This window comes from Choloepus didactylus, chromosome 8 (assembly GCF_015220235.1).
Source record: "Choloepus didactylus isolate mChoDid1 chromosome 8, mChoDid1.pri, whole genome shotgun sequence".
Classification (NCBI taxonomy): Eukaryota; Metazoa; Chordata; class Mammalia; order Pilosa; family Megalonychidae; genus Choloepus; species Choloepus didactylus.
The window spans coordinates 87,694,748-87,717,647 of record NC_051314.1 but is presented as its reverse complement, the minus strand read 5'-3'; the positions used below and the strand labels follow the sequence as shown (position 1 = coordinate 87,717,647).

General features: G+C 37.0%; 1 protein-coding gene and 1 pseudogene across 1 annotated transcript; one reads left to right on the top strand and one right to left on the bottom strand.

The window, feature by feature from the left end:
• LOC119542810 overlaps nt 1-22,900 on the bottom strand; it is a 62,724-nt pseudogene that overhangs the window by 26,529 nt on the left and 13,295 nt on the right.
• On the top strand, nt 10,858-11,784 carry LOC119541572 (olfactory receptor 8S1-like). The gene has a single exon (XM_037845655.1). It carries the CDS (start codon nt 10,858-10,860, stop codon nt 11,782-11,784), a length of 927 nt encoding a protein of 308 aa, XP_037701583.1.

The following is a 22,900-nucleotide window of genomic DNA, read 5'->3' as shown; positions in this document are numbered from 1 at the left end:
CCATTCCCATACCATTAAGTTCACCATCATTAACATATCTTTACATATCCTATTATCATTCCCCCTTCACTACCTTCTGTCTGTATCTAGGTCCCCTATATTCTACATTGTAAGACACTTATTTTGCATTTTTCACTGACTTCATATTAGTGGTAATATACAATATCTCTTCTTTTGTATCTGGCTTATTTCACTCAGCATGATGTCTTCAAGTTTCCTCCATGTTGTCATATGTGTCATGACCTTATTCCTTCTTGCTGCTGTATAGTACTCCATCATATGTATATACCACATTTTGTTTATCCACTCATCTGTTGAAGGACATTTGGATTGTTTCCATCTCTTGGCAATTGTGAACAATGCAGCTATGAACATCAGTTTGCAAATATCTGTTTGTGTCACTGCTTTCAGATCTTCTGGGTATATACCAAGAAGTGAAATTGCTGTATCATAGGGTAACTTGATATCTAGTTTTCTGAGGAACTGCCAAACTGAATTCCAGAGTGGCTATACCATTATACAGAACCACCAGCAATAAATAAGAGTTCGAATTTCTCCATATCCTCTCCAGCATTTGTAGTTTCCTATTTGTTTAATGGCAGCCATTTTTATTGTTGTGAGATGATATCTCATTTTGGTCTTGATTTCCATTTTCCTAATAGCCTGTGAAGATGAATATTTTTTTTATTTGTTTCTTAGGCATTTGCATTTCCTCTTTGAAGAAATGCCTTTCATATCTTTTGCCAATTTTAGAATTGATCTGTTTGTCCTCTTGTCATTGAATTGTAGGATTTCTTTATATATGCAAGTTATCAGTATCTTATCAGATACATGGTTTCCAAATGTTTTCTCCCATTGCATTGGCTGCTTCATCACCTTTTTGACAAATACCTTTGTGGTACAGAAGCTTTTAATTTTAAGGAGATACCATTTATCTAGTTTTTATTTCATTGCTTGTGCTTTAGGTGTAAGGTCTAAGAAGTGACCTCCTAATACTAGGTCTTGGAGATATTTCCCTGCATTGTCTTCTAGAAATTTTAATGTACTATCTCTTATATTGAGGTCTTTGATCCACTTTGAGTTAATTTTTTTATAGGGTGTGAAGCATTGATCCTGTTTCATTCTTTTGGATATGGATATCCAGTTCTCCCAGCCAAATTTGTTAATGAGACTGTTCTGTCCTAGGTCAGTGGATTTGGGGGCCTTATCAAAAATCAGTCAACCATAGATCTGGAGGTCTATTTCCAAATTCTTGATTCAATTCCATTGAATATCTTTATGTCTATCTTTGTGCCAATACCATGCTGTTTTGACTACTGTGGCTTTATAGCAGGCTTCAAAGTCAGGAAGTATAAGTTATCCCACTTTGATTTTGTTTTTTTAGAATTTTTTAGCAATTTGAGGACCGTTTCCCTTCCAAATAAATTTGATAACTAGCTTTTCCAAGTCTGCAAAGTAGGTTGTTAGAATTCTGATTGGAATTGCATTGAATGTAGATTAGTTTGGGTAGGATTGACATTGTAACAACTTTTAGACTTCCTATCCAAGAACACAGAATATCTTTCTATCTCTTTAGGTCACCTTTTATTTCTTTTAGTAAAGTTATGTAATTTTCTTTATAGAGACATTTTACATCCTTGGTTAAGTTTATTCCTAGGTACTTGATTTTTTAGTTGCTATTGTGAATGGAATATTTTTCTTGAGTGTCTCTTCTGTTCATTTCTAGTGTATAAGTTACATTACTGACTTATTTGGATTAATCTTGTATCCCATCACTCTGCTGAATTGTTTATTAGTTCAAGTAGCTGTGATGCTGAGTTCTCAGGGTTTTCCAAGTATAAGATCTTATCTGTAAATAATGGCAGTTTTACCTCTTCCTTTACAGTTTAGATTCCTTTTATTCCTTTATCTTGCTGGATTGCTCTGGCTAGAGCTTCTAGCACAATGTTGAATAATAGTGGTGACAGCAGGCATCCTTGTGTTGTTCCTGATCTTAGGAGGAAGGTTTTCAGTCACTCACCATTGAGTACTATGCTGGCAGTGGGTTTTACTTATGTGCCCTTTATCATATTGAGGAAGTTTCTGTCATGCCTACCTTTTGAAGTGTTTTTATCGAAAAAGGATGATGAATTTTGTCAAATGATCTTTCAGCATCTATTGAGATGATAGCATTTGACTTTTCCATTTTGTTTGTTAATGTGTTGTATTACATTGATTGATTTTCTTATGTTGAACCACCCTTGCATATCTGGGATGAACCACACTTGGTCATGGTGTATGATTTTTTAAATGTGTCTTTGGATTCAATTTGCAAGTATTTTTCTGAGAATTTTTACATCTATATTCATTAGGGAGATTGTTGCTTTCCTTTATTATAGCATCTTTATCTGGTTTTCATATTAGAATGATGTTGACTTCATAAAATGAATTAGGTAGTGTTTCACTTTCTTCAATTTTTTAAGAGTTTGAGTAGGAATGGTGTCAGTTCTTTTTGAAAAGTTTGATAGAATTCCCCTTGAAGCCATCTGGCCCTGGGCATTTATTTGTGGGATGCTTTTTGATGACTGATTGGATCTCTTTGCTTATGATTGGTTTGTTGAGGCCTTCTGTTCTTCTCTGGTCAGTCTAGGTTGGTCATGTGTTTCCAGGAAATTATTCATTTCCTTTAAATTGTCTAGTTTGTTGGCATACACTTTTCCATAGTATTCTCTTATGATTTTTTTTTTATTTTCTGCAAGATCCACAGTAATGTCCTCCTCTCATTTATTACTTTGTTTATTTAGTATTCTCTCTTTTTGACTTTGTCCTTCTAGCTAAGGGTTTGTCAATCTTGTTGATTTTCTAAAAGAGTCAACTTGTAGTTTTATTTATTCTTTCTATTTTTTTCTCTATATAGTATATTTCTGCTATAATCCTTGTTATTTCTTTACTTCTACTTGCTTTAGTATTAGATTGTTATTCATTTTCTAGCTTCTTCAGTTGTTCCATTAGTTATTTGATTTTACCTGTTTCTTCCTTTGCAATGCATGCATTTAGAGCTATAAATTTCCCTCTCAATAAGCTTTTGAGCACCCCATAAGTTTTGATATGTTGTGTGCTAATTTCAACTATTCTCTACATATTTAATAATTTCTCTTTCAATTTCTTCTTTGACCCACTGATTGTTTAGGTGTGTATTGTTTAACCTCCAGATATTTGTGAATGTTCTAGATCTTTCATGGTTATTGACTTCTAGTTACGTTCCACTGTGATCAGAGAATGTACCTTGAATAATTTCAATCTTTTAAATTTATTCAGGCTTGTTTTATGCCCCAGCATATCATCTATCCTGGAGAAATTTCCATTAGCACTACACAAGAATATATATCCTGGTAATGGTGAGGTAATGCTCTTTATATTTCTGGTAATCTAATTCATTTATTCTATTGTTTAGGTTCTCAATTTCCTTATTGGTCTTTTGTCTGGTTGATCTATCTATAGGAGAAAGTGATGTATTGAAGTCTTCCAAGATTATTTTGGAATCATCTATTGCTTCCTTCAGTTTTGCCAATGTTTGTTTCATGTTTTTTGGAGCACCCTGATTGGGTGCATAAACATTTATGATTGCTTTTTCTTCTAGGTTAATTGTCCCTTTTATCAGTATATAGTGTCCTTCTTGGTCTCTTATGACATCCTTGCACTTTTTTTTTTTTTGCAAACTCTTTTCCTTTTCTTTATTTCTTTATAAACATGTTTTTATTGTAGAATATAACATATATACATAGAAGTGATAACTTTCCAAATGCAATTTAATAATTAGAGAAGAAATTTCAAAGAATATTTTAAGTTAACATTCCAGAGTTTCAGTTATTTCCTTAATGTGAAATATATCTTATACCAAAAACATTAATATCTTTCAAAGTATGATTTAACAAGTAGTTATATAGGAAATTTCCTAAGTTGTTATGAGTTATAGTACCATAGTTTCAGTTATTTCCTTATTGTGAAATATACATACAAAAAGGTGATAGCTTTCAAATTATAATTTAACAACTAATTATAGAAAAATTTCAAAGGATGCTATGTGTTACAATTCCACCATTTCAATTCTTTCCTTCCAGCAATTCTAATACCCTAGCAACTAAGAAAAAAATTATATGAAGTTTCAGTATTCATAATCCTTTGTTAAATTCCATCTTGTCTGTTGCTACATCTTCCTCTGGTTTAATCACTTTCTGATCTTCAGGGATGTATAGACAGTGACCAACCTAACTTCTTCATGTGGAAAAGGGGTATCAACTTTATGAGCAAAGGGGACACATCCAGTTGATGTTCTTGAAGAAGTTTTTGCTTCTGGGTTTGGTGACTTAGCTAGCATATGGGTTCTCTGAAGGATTTAAGTTTCTGATGAATAAACTTAGTGAGTGAAACTTTTACAGAGTCTCAGATAGGGATCTGGGTATTCTTTAAGGTTTTGGGGAATACTGTTGATTTGGGCTCAATACCCTGTGGTCATTTGGCGTATCTAGGTGAAGCTTGCATAGGAATAACCTGCAGGACAGCCTCTTGTTTCTATTTGAATTCTCTCAGCCACTTAAATCTTATTTTGTTGCCTTTCTTTACCCCCTTTTGGTCAAAAAGGCATTCTCAGTCCCTTGATGCTGGGGTCAGGGTCATTCCCAGAATCCATGTCCCACGTCACCAGGAAGACTCATTCATCTGGGGGATCCTGTCCAACATTGGGGGGAAGGTGATGAATTTATTTGCAGAGTTGGGCTTAGAGAGAGAAAGTCCACATTTGAGCGACAAAAGAGGTTCTCTGGAGGTGTCTCCTAGGCATAATTATAGGTGGCCTTAGCCTCCCCTTTAGAACCACAAGTTTCACCTGAGCAAGCCTCAAGAACAAGGGCTTAACTTAAAAAGTATAGGATTCCTAAATTCATATAACATATTTTATGTCCACAATAATCCAACCATATCTTACATTATCATCACTTAGTTGTACAATCATTTATCACTCTCCATTTTAAACAATTTTTATGACCCAAAACTTCTCGTAGCTCTTGTCAGCTCTTAATTATTGTCCCTAGTTTTCATGTAGTACTAGTGTAGTATTTCTATTAATTATAATCCCTAGTATGCAACATGTAGATTTTTCCTATATACCCTTCTGTTTTCAACCCTCTGTGCTAGTGACATCCCTTAGCAGTATATCATGCAAGCACCTGTGTATAATTGTGGTGCTGACCTGGTGGAAACATGCCTTTAAATAACCCCTTTCAATCCTATTTGCCTTCAATGCAGCCGTGATACTTATAAGCCAATTAACAAACAATCATCACCCCTATCTATTACCATACCTTTGAACTCCCCATCATTAACATATCTGAGCATATTTTATTATCACTCCCCCTCACTTGCTACTGTCTATCACTAGGTTCCCAATATTCTATATTATAGGACATTGATTTTACATTGTTCAGAGAGTTCACACAAGTGGCAACATACAATATCTCAACATTGTATCTGACTTATTTCACTCAGAATTATATCTTCAGTGTTCACCCAGGTTGCCACATGTTTCAGGACCTTGTTGCTTCTTACTGCTGCATAGTATTCCATTGTATGTATATGCCACATTTTGCTAATGCAGTTATCTTTTGAAGGGCACTTGGATTGTTTCCATCTCTTGGCAATTGTGAACAATGTTGCTATGTACAAATATCTGTTCATGTCACTGCTTTCAAATCTTCTGGCTATGTGCTGAGAAGTGGAATTTGAGGATCATAGGGTAATTCTATATCTAGTTTTCTGAGAAACTATCTTTGCATTAGCATGACCCCTGCACAAGGATGACACATAAATTCATCCTTGCTTTCAAAATCTATATTATCTGATATTAGCATTGCTCCCCCTGCTTTCTTTTGGCTGTAACTTGCATGGAATATTTTTTTCTGTCCTTTCACTTTCAATCTCTTTGTGTTGCTGGGTCTAAGATGATTCTCTTGTAAATAGCATATTGATGGTTCATATATTTTACTCCATTCTGCCGAAGTGTATCTTTTAATTGGGGGAGTTTAATCCATTCATTTTCAATGTTATTACTGTGAAGTCAGTTCTTGAATCAGCCATCACATCCTTTGGTTTTTATTTGTCAGATCTATTTTTTTCCTCTCTCCTTTTATTTTCTTTAATTTATCCTTACTGGTACTCTTCTATCCTGTGCCCTTCTCCAGGCCTCTCTCTCCTGTCTTCTATCTCAGTTGATAGAGCTCCCTTTGATATTTCCTGTAGGGCAGGTCTATTGTTAACAACTTCTCTCAGCTTTTGTGTTTCTGTGTAGATTTTAATCTCTCCCTCAATTTTGAAGGAGAGCTATGCTGTATAAAGAATTCTTGGCTGGCAAGTTTCCTCTTTCAGAATTTTAAATATGTCATTCCACTGACTTCTTGTCTTCATGGTGCCTGCTGAGTAGTCAGTACTTAGTCATATGTTGTTTCCCTTGTATGTGGTGAATCCCTTCTCCCTTCTTGCTTTGAGAACTTTCTCATTCTCTTCAGCATTTCACAGTCTGATCAGAGTATGTCTCAGAGTGGGTTTATTTGGATTTATTCTATTTGGAGTTTGTTTAGCATTGTTGATTTGCATATTTTTGTTGCTTAGAAGGGTTGGGAAGTTTTCTCCAACAATATCTTCAAATACTTTTCCTAGCCCTTTACTCTTCTCTTTATCTTCTGGAACACCAATGACTCTTTTATTTCTGTGCTTAATATTATTCATCATTTCCCTGAGACCCATTTCAAAATTTTTTTTCACCATTCATTCTTTTGTGCTTTCACATTCCATCATCTTGTCTTTGATGTTCATTAATTTATTAATGTTTGAGTTCATTAATTTATTCTCTATGACTTCAAATTTGTTATGTGCCTCAAGAATATTTTTAATTTGATCAACAGTGTCTTTTATTTCCATAAGATCTGTTATTTTTTATTTAATTTTGCAAATTCTTCTTTATGCTCTTCTGGGATCTTCTTCATGTCTTTTATATCCTTAGCTATGACACTGATGTTTGTGTGTACTTCTTTGAATAATTACTCCAAGTTCTGTATCTCCTCTGGCTTTTTAATTTGGACATTTGAGTTATCTATATCTTCTGGTTTCTTCATATGCTTTACAATTTTCTGTTGCTTTTGGCCTTTTGGCATTTGCTTATCTTGATATGGTTCTTTTAGGATGTGCAGGATTATTTGAACATTTATCTATAATTTGGCAGAACTACAGCTTGGTGGAGTGCACTTTCCCTGATCTATCAGCAGATGGCATTCTTGATCCACCTCTTACCCTCAAGCTAGTTCTCTCCCAACTTAATCCATGCACCGAGTGGGTGTCCAAAGCATGTGGAAGTACAACAGTGCACCAATTTTTTGTGTGCACTGGGTGCTGCCAGCCCTGTGGGTGGGAGCATACAATCTACTTTTTTGGGAGGGAATCTGCTCCAGTACACAGTGGTCCTGGCCATTCCTGGGGCTGTGGGTGGAATACTCTGGGCCTGCAGAGCTGTGTGTCTCACTTTCCAGCTCAAATGCCCCACCATCCCTGTCTGCCATATGCCCATATGTCCCTGGGATTGGGGGAGGCCTGGCACATCCATGTGGCACCCCTGCCTCTATGCTGTGCACACCATGGTCTTCCGTGGAGTAAAAATGGATGCTGTCACAAGCCTGCTGAACCCTGAATTCCCTCAACAAAGCTCTCAGCCATGGGACTGTGAAGGATCATCTCCCCAGACTGCAAAGATGGCTGTATGGGGTGTGGAAAGCTGCCCCCTTCCATGCCCATCTTTCTGCTCCAACTGCCAGTCCCTGTCATGGGCACTCCTGGTCGTGGATCTGAGAGGGGTTATCACCCAAGCCAAGTGCTGAGGAGGGTGCCCAGGGCATGGAAGGTTGTACCCATCTGACTGCTCTCCTCTGTGCTCATCTGCTGACTCCAACTGCCCACTCCCCGGGGCCATTCTGGGCCAAACACAGCTGTTTTAAATGCAGTCTCTTGGTTCTCTAAGTACACACACACTCTGAGTGTAGAGGTCCCTGCCCAGCCTGTGGAACCCTGGAACTGCTCAATAACTCTATTTTATACATCTCTTTCTCAAGGAATGCTTCCAAGATGCTTGTCCCCTTGGAAAGGATGTGTTAAAGAATATGCTGAACTGTGGGCTCAAGTTTGACCTTGGAAAGTTTCCTAACCAATCTCAGCCTCATTCCTTATCAGTTTTTTTTAAAAAGCAAAGTATAAAATAGACACATTCCCATTGGATATTTATGAGAAATACCTTTATTAATATATATAAAGTGCTTGTATGGTATCTAGCATTATCTTCTTCATTATTAGCACCATGTCCATCACCATTACCATTATCATCCTCATATTCATCATCCAATTCATCTAAAGATGTTATTATTACTGCTTTGAAGTGTTTCCTTATGCTTAAACACATTGCCATTCCAGTGGAATAAACCATAAAACATTGAATTGGATGAGTCTTAAAATAACTCAAAATTTCAACATTCTACTGATATGTAGACTGGTGGACAGTGCTATATGTTGGAAGAATATTTGAGAAGTCTCCTGTATTGCCATCCATTGAAAACTGATAGGCCAATTTCCCATTATGAAATCACCCTAAGCTAACTTCTGCCTTGATCGCTCTTCTCCAAACATTTTGGATGCCAGCTCCTTCACTCAAACTTCAGTGTAATTATCAGATACTGTTTTACCTATAAATATGTAAGTGAACACAGGGTGGACTAAAAATAAATATGGAACAATTAAAGCAAGTATCTGCATAACGATCAAAAAATTCCAAATGCAGAATTGTTCATATTTTTGAAGAGTACCCTTAATTAATTAATCAATTATTTAATTTTGCTATTCTAGATAGTAGAGAAATTGTTTACTTCCAAAATGATGTAACAAATGCAAAATAAGAGAGAAACTTGAATTGATTTTTTTGCATCAGGTTACTCTCCTCATTTCTGGTGTGAACTGATTTGTGCTGTCCTTATTACATATTAGTCTATCAGGCAGAACTAAGAAGTGAACTGAATATAAGAGGACATAAACTGAATCCAAGTAGGGCACATAGTCTGGGAATTTCTGTAAATATTAGCACTGCGTGGCAATCAGAAATGACAAGGCCTGGAAAGGCAGATGGCACTGCAGGATTCACTTGTTATTGTGAGTCATTTGAGCAACACTGACAATAACAGACTCTGTGATATCAGGACAAAGAGAATACAGGGCAGGTTATGAGGTCAAAGGATATTGTCAGAACACTGTAAAGACCTACAACACCAGGTAGGGAGGTTCATAAAAAGCTACACTCAGTGTATAGTCATGGAACAGTGTTCAAGCTAGATTTGAGGAAAATCAAAGAAGATAATTAAATACTGAATTACCTGAATGATGGGCAGGTATGCAATAAAATCTATAAATAAAAAAAACTATTATTGATTTAGCTGCTCTACAGCATTAAATACATGGTCATCTTCCTATCAATCCTAGCATATTCTTGCATTTAGCAGATAATTTGTGAACATTTGTTTTCTGAATCAATGAGCTTGTGGCTGGATAGGTGGTGGAAGAATTAATAAAAGGAAAGAAGGATTATGAATAGAATAGTTGACTTATAAAATTAATGAATGAATAGAACAAAGGACCATGGATAAATTATTGAATAAATGTTGAGATGGACAGGCAAATGAATGGATGAAAAGTTGTATATTGGACTTGATGAGATTAAATAATTTTTCCTGTAGAGTTAAAATTGCCTAGTGGGTGTAAGATGATGCATCAGCTGGATGAGCTGAATGAGCACAAGTCAGGTCCACTACCAGAATATCCACAGTTGCTACACACATACACACACACACACACACACACACACACACACACACACACACAGCATTTTTTCTCTTTCCCCTACATTTCCCGTTACTGTTGGGTCTTTATCAAACTTGTATATCTGGAGTCTGTACCCTCAAACATTAGCCATACAGAATGTAGTAGTCACTTCATGGTTTCCTTTTTCATTGGGGTTCCACTATGGGCACTTCCTTCCACTGTTCTGAATGTTCTGGATGTGAACAATTATAGAGTATAATCACTGCCAAGACTTGATTGGAAGACTCCGTTTGGTAGGAAGTTCTCTTGTCTAAGTGCTCTACATAGTGGAGACATACCCTGAATCTTCAAATTGGTAATTTAGACGTTAAATTACCTCTGATGCTCACTTTTTTCTTCTGCAAAATGGATTTAGCATTCTCCTCCATTATTTCTTCCCATCGTCTAACATAGAAACACAAGGAAATGTAGACATATGTGTGCACACATGCCCATGGCTATACCTTTCAATTTTGGCCCAGAGTGGAAATCGGAACCACATATGAAAGTACCATGTTATAAGCTAAATGAAGGCAAAAATATCTTTAATAGTATACACCTTATAAAGGACTTGAATGGGAGTAAAAATTGAGTAAGAGAAAACACCTGTTTTGGACCATCCTCTCCAGGAATTCCACTAGAATCTACTAAGGTTAGGGAATATTGCAAAGCACAGTTTCTGTTCAAGACAAAAGAAGTTTACAATGATTAAGATATTGGGAAAATTGTGAATTTCATACGCAGTCTCTAAGAAAGAAGATCAATGTGCAGGGTTGATCCAGGGTTTATTACCCCAGGAAGATAAAAAAGAATCAATCAGGGCATATACGAAACATAAACTAGTTGAGATGAAGACTCCCATCATTCGATAATTGAGTATGGTCAAGAGATTTCATGTTTTCTCCTATTTTTATTTCTAGACAAATTTTTTTCTAAATGGCCTTGGTGAACCACAGCACCATCAGTGAGTTCATCCTCCTTGGTCTGTCTGCTGCCCCACACTTCCAAGCTTTCTTCTTTGTGCTATTTTTGGAAATTTACCTCCTGACTTTGACAGGGAACCTGATGATGCTGGTGGTGATCAAAGCAGATTCTCACCTCGACATCCCCATGTACTTCTTCCTGAGTCACCTCTCTTTCCTGGACTTTTGCTTTTCTTCTGTCACAGTGCCGAAGCTGCTGCAGAATCTGTTGTCTCAGAAGAAAACCATCTCTGTGAATGGCTGCCTGGCTCAAGTCTTCTTTTTGTTTGAGAGTGGAGCCACTGAAGCCTGCCTGCTCTCAGTGATGGCCTATGACCGCTTTGTTGCCATCTGCCACCCTCTAGTCTATGGACAGATGATGAGCAATGAGCTGTGTAAGGGGCTAGTGTGGGGATCCTGGAGCCTGGGCTTTCTAATCGCACTTCTCAACATCCTTCCGGCTATAAACTTGGACTTCTGTGTTGATGATTCTATCCCTCACTATAACTGTGAGCTGCCCTCTCTCTTCCGTCTATCCTGCTCTGATGTCTCCACCAGTTTTACTGTCTTGCTCAGCTCCAGCCTCATCTCTGGACTGGGAACAAGTTTCCTGATCTTATACTCTTATGCCCGAATTGTCTCCACCATCGTGAGCATCAGCTCCTCCTCAGGTAGAAGCAAAGCCTTCTCCACCTGCTCCTCCCACCTCACTACAGTCCTTCTGTTGTATGGCTCAGCTTTCTTGCGCTACCTCATGCCAACCTCAGGTTCACCATTGGAATTAGTGTTCTCTGTACAGTACAGTGTGGTTACTCCTTTAGTGAATCCCATCATCTATAGCCTGAAAAACAATGAGGTGCAAGCAGCTGTGAAAAGGACCTTGAGAAAATATCTCCACTAATAGCTAATAACACACAGACCATGAGGAGTAATTTGTTTGCTACATCAAGATAACTGTTGTGTTGACAATAAGAGAATTTCCTTATTGCTCCTGATATTGTATGCAGAGAGGTCTTTTAACAATTCAGAGATCTATTAGGGTGATTTAGAAAAGGATGGCTCAGTTTTATTCTGTCTTAGTAGCAGGAGAAATCATCAAATAACCATGTGAATTCAACCATTTGCCTTTGATAGTTTTTTGACTGCATTAATGGATCTTCTTATACCATGTTGTTTGTGTTTGCTATGCAGAACAGTGAACCACATGGAATGAAATCACCAAACATTGTCAGAGAAGGGAACATAGAGCATGGCTGTTGCTAACGTGTCTGGGGAAGGTGAGAAGTTTGGAATGGAGGGAGGTACAAGTTACTAACTGAGATATTTGGTCTTTGAGAGATCTAGGCCTAGCATTGATGGGAGCACCCAGAGGAGATAGGACAGCCAAGAAAGAGAAGGATCCACTGGGGAGATCCACAGAAAGCCAGTTTCTAAAATCATTCAGAAAGTAAAATGTAAGGACATATCAAGACTGTGATTTATGATTTCATAAAACAGACAATTTAACAGAAATATTTTTGTGTTTTTGAGTGTGATATTAGGATAAAATAGGAGAAGACATAGTTTGAGGAGAAAAAGAGCAGATTTCAGTGACAAGCAACAGGATCAGAGAGGGGAAGGACCAGAAGTAGAAGTCCGGACCAGCCGAGCAATGCAGAACATCTGTTTGCCTTAATAATCTGTGCTCACTTTGTTCTCTAAACTAATAGTTGCTTGGGTCTTCATTGGAGGATGGAAGTTCTATCCAGAAACTACAATAAAGTGCAATGTTTGGACTTGAGAATGAAAGGAATTTGTGTTGTTTTCCAAAATATGAGGATACAAATTGGTTCCCAATTAAGTGCAGAAGAGACCAGATTGGAGATCTTCTCCACTTTCTTTGCACTTCCCACATCTTGATGCCCCCTTTCCCGCTGAGGCACCCAATACCTTCAAATTGCTCTCTGGAGAATTCCCTTGGCACCACCTCCATGAATTTTCAGTAGCTTATCATATGACCAGAGAACAATTCAGCAAAATTTGTTTAAAGTCACTTGTAGTATAACTATGCTTTTTTTTTCCTGTATTCCTAATATTTGCTTATATTTTAACATGCATGTATGTTAATCAAGTTTCCATGAAGGCAATGTGCATTACTTGATTGTGAGATTTTCCATCTTGCCTGTAGATAAAAGGAAACAATGTATACCCAAAATATTTATAAATCTAGTTCACCTTATTTTTCAATGTACTTAATTATACATACTGGTAATTGTAATGCTAATAATAGGAATCTCTTTGAAAAATTTAAATAGAATTTAAAATTGTCAATATATTCTAACCAAATAAACGTGAAAAATTACAAAGCAAGAAATTCACACAGCAAGGAAAATCATTATTAACTTTGGGTACATGTACTTACTCCCTTTTTGTTTGTTGGCTTCTTTCTTTGTTTCCTTATACACAATATCTTTTTTTTTTAATAATTCAATTTTATTGAGATATATTCACGTACTATGTAGCACTACAAAGAGTACAATCAGTTGTTCACAGTACCATTATATAGTTGTGTGTTCATCACCAAAATTAATTTTTGAACATTTTCATTACCACACACACAAAAAGTAATAAGAATAAAAATTAAAGTGAAAAAGAACAATTAAAGTAAAGAAGAACACTGGGTGCTTTTTTTTTTTTTTTTTTTTGCCACCATTTTTCTACTCACCCGTCCATACACTGGACAAAGGGGAGTGTGATCCACATGGCCTTCCCAATCACATGTCACCCCCTCATAAGCTACATTTTTATACAATCGTCTAAAAGAGTCAAGGGTTCTGAGTTGTGATTTGGCAGTTTCAGGTATTTACTGCTAGCTATTCCAAGTCATTAGAACCTAAAAAGGGTTATCTATATTGTGATACGAGTGCCCACCAGAGTGACCTCTTGGTTCCTTTTGGAATCTCTCAGCCACTGGAACTTATTTCATTTCATTTTACATCCCCCTTTTGGTCAAGAAGATGTTCTCCATCCCACGATGTCGGGTCTAGATTTCTCCCCGGGAGTCATATTCCACATTGGCAGGAGGTTTTAAATGCAGTCGGTGTGTTTAACAGACACATCATAGCAGAATACAACTGTGAAATGGTTTTTGCACCTTTACTCTTTGAATGTCCCCTTGTTTATATTGTTTACTTTTTAGTCAGTTTTTTTCCATTATTCAAACTTTTGAAAAATCCTTAAGTTAAATATAAGGAAATAATCATTATAGCTAATATTTTTAGAATGTCTAGTATCTCCTTTATTCCTGAAAATGATTTTATCAGGTTGCCTTTATTATTCTCATTTTATACTTGTGGAAACTGAGGCTTAGCGAATCTTACTAAGCTTGGCCTCAGTCACAGAGTTAACATGTGCTAGAGCTGAAATTCAAACACAGGCAAATCTAGTTCCAATATTTTAAAACACAATACAAGTTTGAAAGAACATGGAAATATTTTATAACTGATTCAGTTTACTAATGGCAGCATATTTTGATCTATCCAATTGTACATTCTCTTCCAGATATTACCATCTTTGCCTAATGTTCAAATGATGGATGCCATGTATGAGACGATATAGTAAGACTTTAAAGGTAGACAGTTCATTTGCTAACAGAGTCTTTATTTGGCACTCAAGAACATTTTGCTCCCTTTGCATCATGTTTCTCATATGGAAATACATCAATGTGGCCATTTGCCATGCCTAACCTAGTGAAAAATTTTGCAGTCACTCGTCAGTACTTTCCATGATCCTCTACAAATTGCTGATCAAAAAGACTGGAGTAGGACAGGAGGAAAGAGCAAACCCCTCACTAACACAGGTATTCATAATGCAAACAGTTACTTTTTTTGATGGATTTACATTTTTTAAAATTTTATTGAGATTGTTCACGTAACATACAATCACCCAAAGATCCAAAGTGCACAATCCATTGCACACAGTACCAGCATATAGCTGTGCATCCATCACCCAATAATTCTTCTTTCAATTTTTAGAACATTTTCATTACTCCAGAAAAGAAATAAAGGCAAACAAAGAAAACTCAAATCCTCCCATACCTCTATCCACCCCCCTCCATTTTTGACTCATAGTATTGGTATAGTACATTTGTTACTGTTGATGAAAGAATGTTAAAATACTACTAACTGTAGTACATAGTTTGCAATAGGCATATTTTTTCACTATATACCCCTCTATTATTAGCTTCTAGTTATAGTGTCATATATTTGTTCTAGTTCATGAAAGAGATTTCTAATATTTGTACAGTTAATCATGGAAATTGTCCACCACAAGATTCACTGTTTCATAATTCCCACATTTTCATCAACTTTCCTTCTGGTGACATACATGACTCTGAGCTAACCCTTTCCACCACATTCACACACCATTCAGTACTGTTACAATAACGTGCTACCATCACCTTTGTCCATTTCCAAACACTTAAGTCCAACCTAGTTAAACATTTTGCTCATAATAAGCAACTGCTCTCTATTTTGTACCCTCGTTCCATATCCTGGCACCTTATATTTCACATCGATGAGTTTGCATACTGTAATTAGCTCACATTAGTGAGACCATACTTTTCTTCTTATGTGTCTGACTTATTTCACTCAATATAGTGCCCTCAGGGTTTCTTCATCAACCAGTTTTTTTTAAGACAGATTTGTTCACCAATCATACATTCTGCCCTAAGTAAACAATCAATGGTTCCCTGTATAATCACACACTTATGCATTTACTACCATCTGTATAAGGACATCTCCATTTCTTCCACAAAGAAGGAAGAAGAGTCAAAGAAGGTAGAAAAACTGAAAAAAAAAAGAAAAAAAAATGACAGCTGAAAAGCAACAAAAGGAAAGATAGAATTAAAGTAAAGTACAATAAAAGAGTCAGACAACATCACCAAGGTCAAGAGTCCCATATCCCTCCCTGATGTCCCCCTCTTATAGATACTTAGCTTTGGTATATTGCCTTTGTTACATTAATGGAAGTATAATACAATGTTTCTGTTAACTATAGGTTCTAGTTTGCATTGATTGTATTTTTCCCCAATACCACCCCATTTTAATACCTTGCAAGGTTGATATTCATTTGTTGTCCTCCATGTAAAAACTTATTTGTACATTTTATCACAATTATTGAGCACTCTAGGTTTCACTGAGTTATATAGTCCCAATCTTTGTCTTTCCTCTTTCCTTCTGGTGTCCCACATGCTCCTAACCATCCTCTTTCAACCATACTCACAGTCATCTTTGTTCAGTGTACTTACATTGTTGTGCTACCATCACCCAAAATTGTTCCAAACTTCTTACTCCTGTCTTTTCCTATCTGTTTGTAGTGACCCCTTTAGTATTTCCTGTAGTGCAGATATCTTGTTCACAAAATCTCTTAGTGTCTGTTTGTCATAGAATATTTTAAACTCACCATCATATTTGAAGGACAGTCTGCTGGATATAGGATTCTTGGTTGGCAGTTTTTCTCTTTCAGTATCTTAAATACATAATCCCACTTCCTTCTTGCCTCCATGGTTTCTCTTGAGAAATCCAGACATGGTCTTATCAAGCTTCCTTTGAATGTGATGAATCACTTTTCTCTTGCTGCTTTCAGTATTCTCTCTCTGTCTTTGGCATTTGATAATCTAATTTTTAAGTGTCTTGTCATAGTTCTATTCACATCTATACTGTTTGGGGTACACCTCGCTTCTTGGATCTGTCATTTTATGTCTTTCATAAGAGATGGGAAATTTTCATTGATAATTTCCTCTATTATTGCTTCTGTCCCTTTTCCCTTCTCTTCTCCTTTTGGGACACCCATGACACATACATTCACGTGCTTCATGTTGTCATTCAATTCCCTGAAATGTTGCTCATATTTTTCCATTCTTTTCCCTATCTGTTCTTTTGTGTGTAGGCTTTCAGGTATTTTGTTCTCCAGTTCCTGAGTGTTTTCTTCTGCTTCTTGAGATCTGCTGTTGTATGTCTCCACTGTGTTTTTCATCTCTTGTGTGTGCCTTTCATTTCCATAGATTCTGCCAGTTGTTTTTCAAACTTTTGATTTCCACCTCATGTTCACCCAGTTTTTTCTTCATAGCCTTCATGTCTTTTGCCATATCTTCCCTGAACTCCTCGATTTGGTTTTTGATTTGACTAGTTATATTTCTTTGAAAATCTTTAATAGATTGTTTCATTAAAGTGAAACAATATCTGAACTGTATCTTAATTGATGTGTAAGTTTTTCCTTTGATTGGGCCATATCTTCATTTTTCCTAGTGTAATTTGTAGTTTTCTTTTGTCTAGGCATCTGGTCTCCTTGGTTACTCCAATCAGATTTTCCCAGACCAGAATGTGTTCAGGTCTCACAATGGGGTTTTATTCAGTTTAGAGTTTCCCTGGAGGTGTATCTTAGAAGAATAACAGACTTTCCTGTGAGGCCTCTAGCCTCTGTGCTTTTCCTAATCTTACCAGAAGTTGGGGCCTGTCAACTTGTCACTCCCAACTGATGTAAGAAGGTGTGGCCCCTTTAGTTTCTGTTTGGGCTGTTTTCCCCCAGACTCTGGGGTCTGAGTTCTGAAGGAAAACCTGGACCCATCTCCTTCCTCTTAGGGAAGATACACCCCCTAGGGAATTATCTTCTGCATTTGAATTGCTCCTTTGTCTCTTTGACTCTATTATCACCACTCCTGTCTGGGTCAGAGTGCTGCTAAATGCAAATGGCTGAGAATCTCTCCACTGAGCCACTCAGGTTGAGAGAGAGAAAAGGGGAAAGAAATCCTCTTTTTAGAGCCAGTTTTGCCCATCAGTAAGAGGGAGAACATGATCTTCTGGGCTCCCTTTCCTGGGGCACAGGATTTTTCTGGCTCTTTAAGGTCAATCATCTTTAAAAGCCTCTGTATCCTTGTTAGGGGTTGTCTGTCTGTAGCTTGTATTCAGCAGTCCACATTTGTTAATTAAAACCCCAGTTGGACCTGGGCTGAGCTATATTTTCTTGCTCCAGGACTGCTATTTTCTTCTACAGCAAGATCTTGTAGCTCATCCTGCTGTGGGGGGTGGGGGCTCCCAGCATAATTTGGCAGTTTTTACTCACAGATTTTATGCTGAGATCTCAGCCATTCCACTCAATCCAGGTTGGTGAACAATATGTGGACAGTCACAGTTGTCCCCCAGCAGTTGTTCCAGATTATTTGCTAGTTATTCCTAGTTGTTTATTAGTTCTTCCAGGGTACTAACTAAATTCTACCACTCTCTATGCTGCCATCTTGCCCCTCCTCCTTTGGCTATCAGTTACTTTTGCATGATAGGGTTGACCCTTCTCTTTAACAAAGTGAACACCTTGTGCCATTGAGGGAGAGGAAGCAAACTCTTTCATGCCAGGATGCAGACAAATATCCACTGCTAGAGGAGGAGTAGAAGCAAAGAATCAATGCCCTTGGGTGAGGGGCATAAAATACTTGGTTTTGCTGGTTTGGATCTGTTATGTACACTAGAAAAGTCTATGTTCTTTTCATCCAATTATGTGGTGGCAAAACTGTGGTCTGTGGGAATTTTGATTAGGATGTTTCCATGAATATGTGACCCAGACCTTTGAAGGTGGGACTTAATCATCTTTCTGGAGTCCTCTCTGAGAGGATAAAAAGGAGAGACATTTTTGGAGAGAGCATAGAGAAGCTAAGATATGTAATCCAGAGTTTGCCCCTGGGAGAAGCAAGCAAGAACCCACAGGATGTCAGAGAAAAGCCCAGAGACATTTTGGGGAAAGCCACTGAAACCAGAAGCTAAACCTAGGAGAGAAGGTTTAGCAGAGCCAACTATGTGCCTTCCCATTGACAGAGGAGCCCTGGATGCTATCAGCCTTTCCTCAGAAAAGGTATCTACATCTTTGTGCCTTAATTTGGACAGTTTCATGGCTTTAGAACTGCAAATTCGCAAGCAAATAAATTCCCATTGAAAAAGCCAATCCATTTCTGGCATATTGAATTCCAGCAGCTTTACATACCAAAACATTGTGGGAATCTGGATTTTGCACCGATACCAGAAAGGACAGTATCCACTGGGGAAGACAGAATTTTTTTTTCCCAATGATAGCAACATATACAAGGCAGAGTTTAACTCCCATTAGAGAAATTGGGCAGGAAAATGAAGAAAGCCATCCATAAGAGCCCCAGACATATACATCTTGTCTAAGATGGAGGGTGGCCTATGATAATCAAAACCATTACCTGCAGCTCACATGAGACTTATATAGAGTAAAAAACAACATTATTCTACCATTGGAGCCAATGCAGAAGGGCAGAAATCATGGTAAGAGTCTCTACAGCATATAGTTGAGAGTGGAGCAGGAAGATTGAGAAAAACCATCAGGCAGGTGAGGACCCCCTGTAAGCACAAGGTAGTAGCAGACAATCAATGGAAGAATTTCAAGACTGTGGTGCACTGTAAGTAAAGAAAACAGCAATAAACACAAACTCACCTAAACTTCTGGCTATATTGTCTCAATGGCCACATGGATCTCCTGACAAGAAGAGCCATGACCATTTCTTACCAGTCTTTTCTTTTCTTTGATACATGATTTCCACATTCAAAAAAACTATGGGGTACACCAAAGAAGCATAGGAAAACATTGTAAGAGATAAAGATTCAATAAAACCACATTCAGAAATAAAACAGAGATCCAAAATATCACACATGGACTTTAAAATATCCATGATTAATATCTTATCAGAGGTAGTAGAAAAACTGTACCATATTCATGAAAGATGGATAGTTTCAACAGTGTTAGAGACTATAAACAGGGTCAAAAATAAATGCAAGCAAAATACAATAATAGAAATGGTGAATTCTTTTGATGAACATACCATCTGACTAGACATATTGAAGAAAGAATTGATGAATTGAATATAAGTGAATAGAAATTACCCATATAAAAATACAAACAAAAATAGAATGTAAGAACAAAAACAGAAGAAAAGATTTGGGAGCTTTTGGCTCCAAGAAGTGATTTTATATATAGGTATATGGAAATTTTTACATGAGGGAGAACAAATGATGTCAGCATTGCAAAGTATTGAAAATGGGATTGTATTTGGAAAAAATACAATTGACACAAACTGGGGTCTATAGTTAACAGTTACAGTGTAATATTCTTCCATTAGCTGTAACAAAGGCAGTATACTAAAGCTAAATTTCCATAAGTTGGGGATAAAATGGAGGGGTACAAGTTTCCTGTTGCTGATGTGGTTGTCTTTCCTTTTTATTGTTTTATTATTCTTCACTTTATTATTCCTTCCTCTTCTTCTTTCCTTGAGGAAGAAATGGATGTGTTCTCATGTAGATTGAGGTGGTGAGCCATTGATTGTTCACTTAGGATGGATTGAATGGTGTCTGAATAAAACTGAAAAGTAAAAAGAAAGATACAAGTGCTAGAGAAGATGTGGAGAGAGATATACACCTATTCACTTTTGGGAGGGAAGTAGAATGGTGCAGCCCCTCTGGAAGACAGTGTGGTTGTTCCACAAGAAGCTGAGTGTATGTCTGCAATATGATCCTGCAACCACATTATGTGGTGTATACTTGGAAGAACTGAAAGCAGGGACACAAATAGACATTTGCACAGTGATGTTATAGCAACATTATTCATAATTTGCAATAGAAGGAGGTGGCCTAAGGGAACAATGAGGGATGAATGGAGGGGCAAACTGTGGTGTATGCATACCATGGAATATTGAGCAGCTGCAAGAAGTACTGAAGTAATGAGGCATGCAACTAGGTGAATGAATCTTGAGGACATTATGTTGAGTGAAATAAGCCAAAAATAAAGCACAAATATTACACGGACTCAATAATATAAACTAAGTGATATAAACTAAGTATAATGAGCAAAGGCTGAGAATTGAATTCAATAGCATAGGATATCTGGGGATAGAACAGGGTCAGAGATTAGGCAATTGATGATTAAGGAGTACAGAATGCTCCATAACAATTATCATAAAGGTTTCTAGATTATAATTTCTTACAGCAGTCACATCTATTCCTGTGTTTTAACTGTTTTTTCTGAATTCTGAGATGCTAAACCCTTTGTGTATAACTTGGTAGTTCCCTGGAAATTTGGGTATCTGTGTGACACCTGATACTTAGAGTTAAAGTTCTGCAGCTCTGAAGTCAGCATTACTCCATACAGCAAGTTAAAGAAGCTGAAAAAGATATCAGACTACAATTAGAGATATGAACGAAATGGAGTTGTTTAGGAAAATGAAAATTAGAATACAGGGTAAAGGATGACATTGACTGTATTTTAAAATTTCAACATCTGTGTAAGACCAAAAGAAAAGAGGTTTATTTGGTACAAAATTTATATTTTCTGTAGCGCACTGTCTAATTTAACCTGTCTGGTCAGTTTAGTTAAACAACATAATTACAGGGAACCTAGAACAGGGAATGAGTTCTTGTCATTCTATACAGGCTAATGTATAACCACGATACATCCCAGAATATTTGGGGCAGAAAATAAAAAAGTATTTGCAAAATTCCCTTGAGGGACTGGGGAAAAAAGTGGAACTATTAAACATCCCCACCTGGGGAATTCCTGCTATTCTCTTAAGCAATAGGGGCTCATATTTTAATAAGCCAAGCCATTGATCCAGATGTTTGCCCTTATCAAACTTGTTTCTCCAATAGCAAAGCTAAGACGACTATAACTATGCCTAAGAGTCACCTCCAGAGAGCCACTTATGTTTCTCAGATGTTGTCTCTATCTCTAAGCCAAGTCTGCAAATTAACTCACTACCCTGCCCCCTATGTGGGATATGACTTCCAGGGGTATAAGTCTCCCTGGCAATTCTGGACATGACTCCCAGTGATGAGCCTGGCCCTTGCATCATGGGATTGATAATGCCTTTTTGACCAAAAGGGGGAAAAAAAAGGTAACAATATAAAGTTTCATTGGCTAAGAGATTTCAAATAGAGACAAGAAGTTATTCTACAAGTTATTCTTATGCATTATATAGATATTCCTTTTTAGTATCTAACATATTAGAATAGCTGGGAGAAAATACCTGAAACAGTTGAACTGTAATGCAGTAGCCATGATTCTTTTTTTTTCTTTTTAATTTTTATTGGGATTGTTCAGATACGATACAATTATCCAAAGACCCAAAGTGTACAATCAGTTGCCCCTGGTACCCTCATACAGCTGTGCATCCATCACTGCACTTAATTATTGTTCAATTTTTGGAAACTCTTCATTACTCCAGACAAGAAATAAAGTGAAAGATGAAAAAAAAAAAAGAAAAAAAGAAAAGATAACTCAAATCCTCCCATATCCCTAACCAACCCCCCTCAATTGTTGACTCGTAGTATTGGTATAGTACATTTGTTACTGTTTATGAAAGAACGTTGAAATATTACTACTAACTGTAGTATATAGTTTGCAGTAGGTATATATTTCTTCCCTATATGCCCCTCCAACTTTCCTTCTGGTAACATATGTGACTCTGAGCTTCCCCTTTCCATCTCATTCATGCACCATTCAGCACTGTTAGTTATTTTCACATCTTGCTACTGACACCTCTGTTCATTTCCAAACATTTAAGTTCATCCTAGTTAAACATTCTGCTCATACTAAGCAACCACTCCCCATTCTTAAGCCTCATCCTATATTTTGGTACCTTATATTTCATGACTATGAGTTTACATATTATAATTAGTTCCTATCAGTGAGACCCTGCAATATTTGTCCTTATGTGTCTGGCTTGTTTCACTCAGTATATTGCCCTTAAGGTTCTGTCATCAACCCATTTTTTTTAAAAGATGGTTTTGTTCACACACTACACATTCTACCCTAAGTAAACAATCAATGGTTCTCTGTATGGTCACATATTTATGTCTTCACCACCTTCACCACTGTCTACATAAGGGCATCTACATTTCTTCCACAAGGCAGGAGGGAGAGTCAAAGAAGGTAGAGGCAAAAGAAAGAGGGAAAAAAAAATGACAGCTAGGAAGTAG

Excerpts from the sequence above, each read along its gene's own strand:
- LOC119541572 (XM_037845655.1), top strand. The coding sequence starts at position 10,858 with ATGGCCTTGGTGAACCACAGCACCATCAGTGAGTTCATCCTCCTTGGT.